Here is a 7,504-nt window from a genome sequence, read left to right on the forward strand (position 1 = left end):
ACATCAATCAACACAAAGGCACAGAGCGCACACACAGCCATCGAGATCTAGCACACAGAGCGAATGGTGTCCCCATGGTGACCGAGACCCGGAGTATGTACCCTTTGATCTCTCTGCTATCTGCCACCCTTGCACGAGCCCAATTCACCTGTCAGCTCAAACCTCACGCGCGTGGTCAGCAGCTACAAGGACGGTCAGGTGACTTTTGACTCGAATCGGAACGTCCACGCGGCTCTCACGCAAACTTCCGGTTGCACGCATCAGGGGATGTGCGCGCGCTGGATTGTAACAAATCAGGCATATCGGGCAGCCCAGAAATATCAGGCAGTTCACGGTTCTACCTCGTACCACACCAACCTGCATTCAGGTTGCGCAGTGAAGTGTGTAGCTCGGGCAATGATTGGAGTGATTTATTAACAAATCCGCTCGGAGATCGGACACAGTCCACAGTTCGCTCCACCGTCGCTGATCTGATCGCCAGTATCCAGTCACCGTAAAAGCCAATCAGCTGAACGATGACTGTTTGGAGTTGAGTCTGTTCCTTACTTCGAAGAATCATAAAAAAAAACCAAAAACAACCCAAAAGATTTTCTGGAATGGCCTTCCCACCCCATTGGTTGTTGATGTTTGCTGTCCCGGTACGAGATCTACAGCGCGGGCCCCAGTGGGAGCTGTTCCGCTTATTCCGTTAGGAAATTCCCTGCCATACCCCTCGTCCCCGGTCAGTCTATTGATCTCTTTCGAGTGCTGCTACTTTTGTGGTGTTCGATGTCGAACAGAAACGAGTTCTCTCAACCGACTGCAGCCCCTAAACACATTGGCATCGTGGAATGCATTCCAAACACTGGCCAGCAAATGCGCTGTGGTGGCACGGAACCAGCGTATAGTGTTGTGACAAGCCTTCTGTTGTTCGGCTGGCCTTGTGCATGCTGCTGGTGCAGCTGCTGCTGCTCGTGGTGCTGCTGGGTTAGGCCCTCCGACCTGCGCACCCACCCCGAGACCAGTGTGACGATGACGTTTTGGAGTCATGCTTTGGCCTCAATAGCTGGGAACAATATGAAAGACCTGGTTAGAAGACGGCGAACACCCCTTGTACAAGCTTAACCGAATAGGCTTTGAATGTTGCTTTCCAGGCTGTAGTTCAGAGGCCCAGAGGACGTCACCTTTCGTTTGGTGGATAACGTATTCCGAGAGATTATTTTTTGTAACGGAAACAAGCTAGCGCAGTGACTGGACTGACGTAACTCGTAATACGTGAACGTAGCTCCTCACCCCCTCCAATGAAATAGCAAAAGAACCTTCGTCGTAAGCGCAAGTGTCCAAAGTTCTGCCAAGTTAATTCAGCAATCGAGACGCGCTACAAAAACACACAGACAGTCGGGGCCACTTATGTCAACATCATTTTCCCCGCTCGCGATGGTAAAAAGCAGCAGAACGCATCAAACGTGATCGAGAACAACGCAAAAACATCATCCGGACGCCCGTCATGTTTGGTATTGGACGACAAGGGTGGTGATACCCCTCTCGTCGGGTGTTTTTAGAGACAAGACTCAATTTACAAACAAACAAAACGACACCCTGGCTTATCCCACACACTGGCAGGCACGGCAGTACCCATAGCGCTCGTAACGTTCGTCAAAATGGACTCAGTCGGACGCTCGGACGTTCACGTTTCGCTCGCGGAAATAGCCACTCCCGCACGGCAGTCCGGCTTCTCGACCCTCGACCGACCGACCGGCCGGCCCTCAAGTGGCCCGAAGTGGAGTCCAACGAATGGTGGTGGTGATTTTTGCATTCCTTCAAGGTCTGTCACTGGTCGCTGGTTCATGGTACGGTTGAAGGTTTGCTCTACAGCCCGTAATCTGGATCCGTTCCGGACGTTCGACATATTCACGAACCAAAATGTTCCTGGCCAGCGAGAGTGGTGCAAGCCCCTTGTGAACGGCCCCATCTATAGACGGGCACTCGTTCCCGTAGTAAATCGTACTGTCCATAATACCCTCCTCCTGGAGGGGGCCCCGGAGCATTAACAGTTCCGCCCGCCAGCGACCATTACTCACGTCACTCACTAACGCTAACAATACGATTCTCACACCTCCAAACACACGCTCCATAGAGGTGGAGGAGCTGGTGGCGTTTACAAGCAGATGCATCTTCTGCTGAGGCCGGCCACATCGTGCCCGGTTCTGGCTCCAGAGTGTCGATGAGGTTCTTCCGGAGCGAGAAGGAAGGTCTTCATTACTTATTCCTATGACCTGGAAGTTGGCTAGCAAGCTAGCTAACTAAGCAGCGGAACCACAAGGCGCACCATCACCACGGCGACGGCGATTACTTGATTTCCCATTAAACCTTGCGACCGCCTGTGTGCAAAACGGTACAGCTGCAATTGTCTAGAGTGTCGACGGGACGGGAGGATGAGCTCTGCTGAAGGTGCTGTTACCGCGCATTAGTATTCGGATGTAATTAACATGCACACTCCTAGCCATCTCCACCACGGCGGCCATCGTGCTATGCGTGCGTGTCTATGCGAGGCTGGCTCTCTCACAGCGCGATCTGCGAACAATTCGGAAGAAGATCATGGACACCGTCGTGTCGTGCCATCGTGTCGTGCCAGCTGGGCGCTTCTCATTAGTCATCCAACCATGTTAATGACATTCGAACGCATACCCTCAACGCAAGAGTTTCTGTGTGGCTGTGTCTCTGTGTGCGTAATGCGGTGCGATCCTTTCTGTGGTTCTGCCACGAACTTAAGCCTCTTGTATGATGGTGGTAACAGTGGCGGCTACGCGCACCCACATTATGCAGTCGCGCCAACCAGGCTCGCCGATGAATGACCTAGAACACCGTCACCTCCGGCCGACGATGACAATAAAGTAGGGACCGCCAGTCGCCCAAATCCAGACGGAACGGACCGACGCAGGCCGATAGGGATCACTGACTAATGAAGCGACCGCATTCGGCGACGTCCGGGCGATTCGAGACAAAATTATGGCACCGACTTGCTTCCGTCCGTTGCCGTCCACTTCCGTGCATTGCAGGTTGGCAAGATTTTTGCGATCCCCCTTCGACATTCGCCTTCCGTCGAGTCAATGGTGATGGTAAATGGCATTCAGTGGCGACAGCAGCACCGGCAGCTCCGTCGCTACCGTCAGGGGCACTCTGCAGTCTTCGGTTTACATTCGCGCACGTAAGACGACGCTTTAAGTGCGCTCGTTCGCTTGGTCGATCGCACCAAGAACCAGGAACGTCTCCAGCATACCAACGCGAGGCGGTTCGTGATGTGTGTGGTTCTAAGGGCCGCTTATAATTAGGGAGTCTCGTATGGCCACGGGGAGAAGTCGGTTGGTTACGCATCAGAAGGTTTGCTCTCTGCCATCGTCCGCCTTTAGGTGTTTGCCGGTGTTCCAAGGGGAGTTGTTAAGGAAGTGAGGACGGGCCTTCAGAGTTCTGGGGATCGTTGTGACTAAAAACCAGTGGACGCACTGGAGCGTATCAGCGTTTTATTGTGGTAACAGAACACATACAACCAACAGGTGTTTAGCGTCCTTTGTCCGGTGTGTTCCATCAGTGAAAGTGTGTTCTCCGGATTTAGTCTAGTACGAAACTGTTCCAAACCGGTAGCAAGAAGAACCATTCGCAGTGACGCTGTACGATCAGTCGCTCGATACTAGACGGTTGGAGTGCCGTGCTAACCTCAAAACCTTCAGGAAATGAGCTAATAGCGACTCCCATTTGTACCGGTAAGTGAACAACTTGTTTGGCGCATTTGGCCAATTATCACACATCGCCGTCGTTAGCAGCATGAAGAAGGTGATGGGGGCCCACTGGCGTTGTCCTTTTACTTCCCGTGTAAGTCACGCACTAGTTATGGACTCCATTCGTGGCCACTAGTGTGCACTAGAAAGAGAAATAGAGAAAGAGAGTAACGGGAGCCGGCAACGTGACGACGAATGATGAGTTACATCACTCAACTGTCGATCTCTAGCCGCGGCCAGTGACGAGTGCTCCTGATAGTCTGGCCCACCACCACCACCTTGGTGTGGCATGAATGGACGGCCGAGTGTTTCACTTTCATCCCGGCCACTCTCACCCTGAACCAGTTTTCATGAACAGGAAATTGCGCTCGGTTTGGTCGCCGGTTTTCCGGTGCTTTCACTGCCGGTACCACCACCGAGAGCGCAGGGCCCGAGCCACCTGTCGAAGGTGAAGTGAAGAGTGCACGGTTTCTCGAGATACCAAGAGCCTCATTACAAGAACCTTCACCACCACCACCAGCAGCAGCAGCTGGCAGTTGAGACGATATTTCCTCAAACAGCGATCTGCGATCAGATGGCACCGGTATTGATTCAGTGAACGGTTTCCATCGCCATACCGAACCGCTACCGATTGCCGCCCGATACCTTGACTCAGATCTACGCTGTCTCGTGCGACCATTTCCTGGTCTCGTTTTACTGGCTGACCGCATTCCGTTCGTAGGGCTCGGCGGTGTGGTAGAAGCAAAACCACCCGCAACCCAGGAGGGTGGAGTCAAATTAGTCGTCTAGAAGTCAGTCCCGCTGAGCGCAACTAGTTTCCGAAGGTGCGACAGCAACTAGCGAGAGTGAGATTGCGGCCACTGCACATTCCACAGAATGCAAAGTGGCCTTTCGGTGTTTGGCAGCAGTTTCATTCCAACAGCTCGCAATAAGCGATTGAGTTGAGGTTTGAATGTGAGGTGTTTGTTGATTGAAATGGCGATTGTGACTTCGTCACATCAAAAACACGAGCGAAGTAGGCCATCGTGGAATCCTTGACGACCACGATGACGACGTTGATCGCTGGCGATGATTCAGACCCAAACCCTGGCCTGTGATCCTTTCGAAGAGGCCGCCAGGAGGGGGCCGAAGCAGCATACCTCAACAGCGGAACCGGTGTGTACCGAAGGGCGACCATCGCAGCCAGTCGAAGAGAGTCCTGCAGGGAAGAAGAAAGGGGCGAAGCGAAGACAAAGACGGCACAAACGAAGCAACAGCACCGGAGGGGGTGCACAGTACTTTCCCTCTCGTGCTACTCGCTGTCCCATCAAGCGAAACCCGCTTTCTGGAGTCTCTCGCCTCCTCCTTGTTCTCCTTGTTCTTGTTTACCACCACAAAACATCAACTCGCACACAAGCACACGGTTGCGGTGAGAAGGTATTTCAGGCACACAACCAACCAACCAACCAACAAACCAACCACAAGGCCTTATGCTTTCCCGCTTAAAAGACATTGAACGCACACAAAAACACCGCTCGGTGGCCTGTCTCCTGGCCTGTTTTCTGCCAGCAGGGGTGCCCCAACATAGACCCCCAAACGAATGGTTGCTGCTACTTGCCAGGCAGTATCAGGCAGCACAGCCTACTACAACCCCTACACAGACAGCACACGAAATGCAGAAATATGTTTCGCGCTAAATCGAAAAACCTGTTCCTTCACCATCATCATCATCATCGTGGTCGTGGTCGTCGTCGTCGTAGTTGGCCCTTTTGGTGGTTTGGTGGATTGCGAAGGATCGCGTTGTCGGGGTTCGTTGCCATAGGCAATCTCTGTGTATCGCTACGTGCCCCCACCACCTTCTGGACGTGTGTTAGTAGGAGTGACGTAGGAGGTCGGGGTCGGAGAGCTGAAGACTCCTTTTCGGAACGACTGGGAGGAGGGGACCGACTGAACCCACGCGCGACATGCCGGTTACTAACAACAATGGCGGCAAGCAATGCATCAACCGCACCACAACCCGGAACAGACCAAGAACCATGGTCAGCTTGGTGAACGAGTGAACGAGAGAGAAAGAGTGAGCGACACTAGCAAACAAACAATTCTATCCCAGGAGTGGTCCCACCAGCCGAGAAGGGGGACCATGTCTCTGAAAGGTTGGCCCCTAGGTTACCGGTGCGTGCTTAGCCTGTCCGAAACCGTTTCCCGTTGGGTGCAGTTGTTCGCGTAGCGAGCACGTACACCGCGCGGGAATTAAGAATTTGCACGACAAAAACCTTCGTTCTGCGTGCGATTGCTGCTGCTGCTGCTGCTGCTGCTGGCTGTTACGGTGTTCCGTCGTGACGTCATCATACCACCAAACGGATGTGGAGTACCGTTCCAGCGGCATCGTCACCGAATAAATTTGTGCGGTGGGCCCCATTCGAGTCAACCCATTCTCTTCTCGCCCCCCCCCCCCCCGGATTTACGATCGAAGCTATGTTTGGCGCGATCCAATCATAAATAGCTAAATAGTGAAGGGAACACCAGCTAGTGTGCGGGATTTTTGTGGGAGCTAGTGTCTTTAGTGAGATGTGCTGCGAATGAGCTACGTTGGGACGTTGCTAATCCGTCAAAAGAGAACGGTGGTGTGGTTTTTCAACGATCGAAACCGACCATCTTGAAATGATTAAATTTTGTGCAGATTTATGGTGCTTTGTGATCGGTGACAGTTTATTTAATTCTGTTTAAGTCACAGAAGTTAAAAAAAGAAATCGAATCGAGTCAGAAGTGGATTTCACAAAGAAAAATGAGGAATCTTTTCTGATAAACATTACACCAAGTTACTGCTTTAAAAATGCTCGTGGGGGGATAAATTTGAAATATAAACAAAGATTATATTCTACACTAAAATAAGCTTGTTAGCGAGCATATCTTCAGCATCGATTTAATCCAACATTTCCTTCCAATGTTCTTTCCAATTGCAGATCTTTAGAACGCAGTTAGATTAGGAAGCAAGGCCTACATCCAAACCCACCGAAGCAGCAGAAGAAAACACAGCAGCACCTCGTGCTGTACACGCTGTACGAGAGGTGGAATTAACCCCAAGGTAGCTCCGGAACCGGAGCCCCCAAAAACAGCACCATCATGGACGATTCCGTTTCGTCCAGCCATCAGAACGATGGGTACGCGTTCAAGAACGAAATTTCGCTCTCGATCGGTGACGAGGAACAGCCGACGTCACGCACCACCAACAACAGCAGTAACCACAGCAGTAGCAACGGTATGACCGCACCGACACCATCGCCCCGACACGTCGAGCTACCGATCGGGGCATCACCGGAGGGTGATACGAGCGAGTACACGGCCCTACGCCACGAACCATCATCGGTCGTCGCCAACGGTGCAAGCAGCAACGGTCTCGACAATCCGGCGTTCGAGCCGGAAAAGGAGAAACAACGGCCACTCAGCTCGTTCGGTCACACCAACGAAAAATCGCTCGGTGTCGTGTCCGTCAATGGGAAGTCGGCTGGGGAAAAGCCATTGGCTGAAGCCGTCAACCTGGAGCTACTCAACATGTCCTCCAAACCGGCCGGCCTGCCAGTGTCCACCAATGGGCACAAGAATGGCACGAACAATGGTGCGGCCGCGTTGCCCGTGAAAAAGGACACCGAGGTGGATCTGGGCGATCCGTACGATGAGTACTTTGTACCGGTCAATGAGCATCGGAAGTTTATGAGGTAAGTCAATCGGTTCGGTGACGGGATCGGGTGCGATTCTATGCTGAATTAATG

General features: G+C 52.5%; 1 protein-coding gene across 3 annotated transcripts in view; it reads left to right on the forward strand.

Annotated features, from left to right (window-relative positions):
- LOC126581656 (uncharacterized) overlaps window positions 1-7,504 on the forward strand; it is a 35,921-nt gene that overhangs the window by 20,120 nt on the left and 8,297 nt on the right. For all 3 annotated transcript variants that reach the window (XM_050245462.1, XM_050245464.1, XM_050245463.1), the window contains one exon: window positions 6,698-7,450. In XM_050245462.1, coding sequence (XP_050101419.1) covers window positions 6,858-7,450 — 593 coding nt within the window. In that variant the 5' untranslated portion in view covers window positions 6,698-6,857. The remainder of the gene's footprint in view (window positions 1-6,697; window positions 7,451-7,504) is intronic.

Source organism: Anopheles aquasalis, chromosome 2, assembly GCF_943734665.1.
Source record: "Anopheles aquasalis chromosome 2, idAnoAquaMG_Q_19, whole genome shotgun sequence".
Taxonomy (NCBI): Eukaryota; Metazoa; Arthropoda; class Insecta; order Diptera; family Culicidae; genus Anopheles; species Anopheles aquasalis.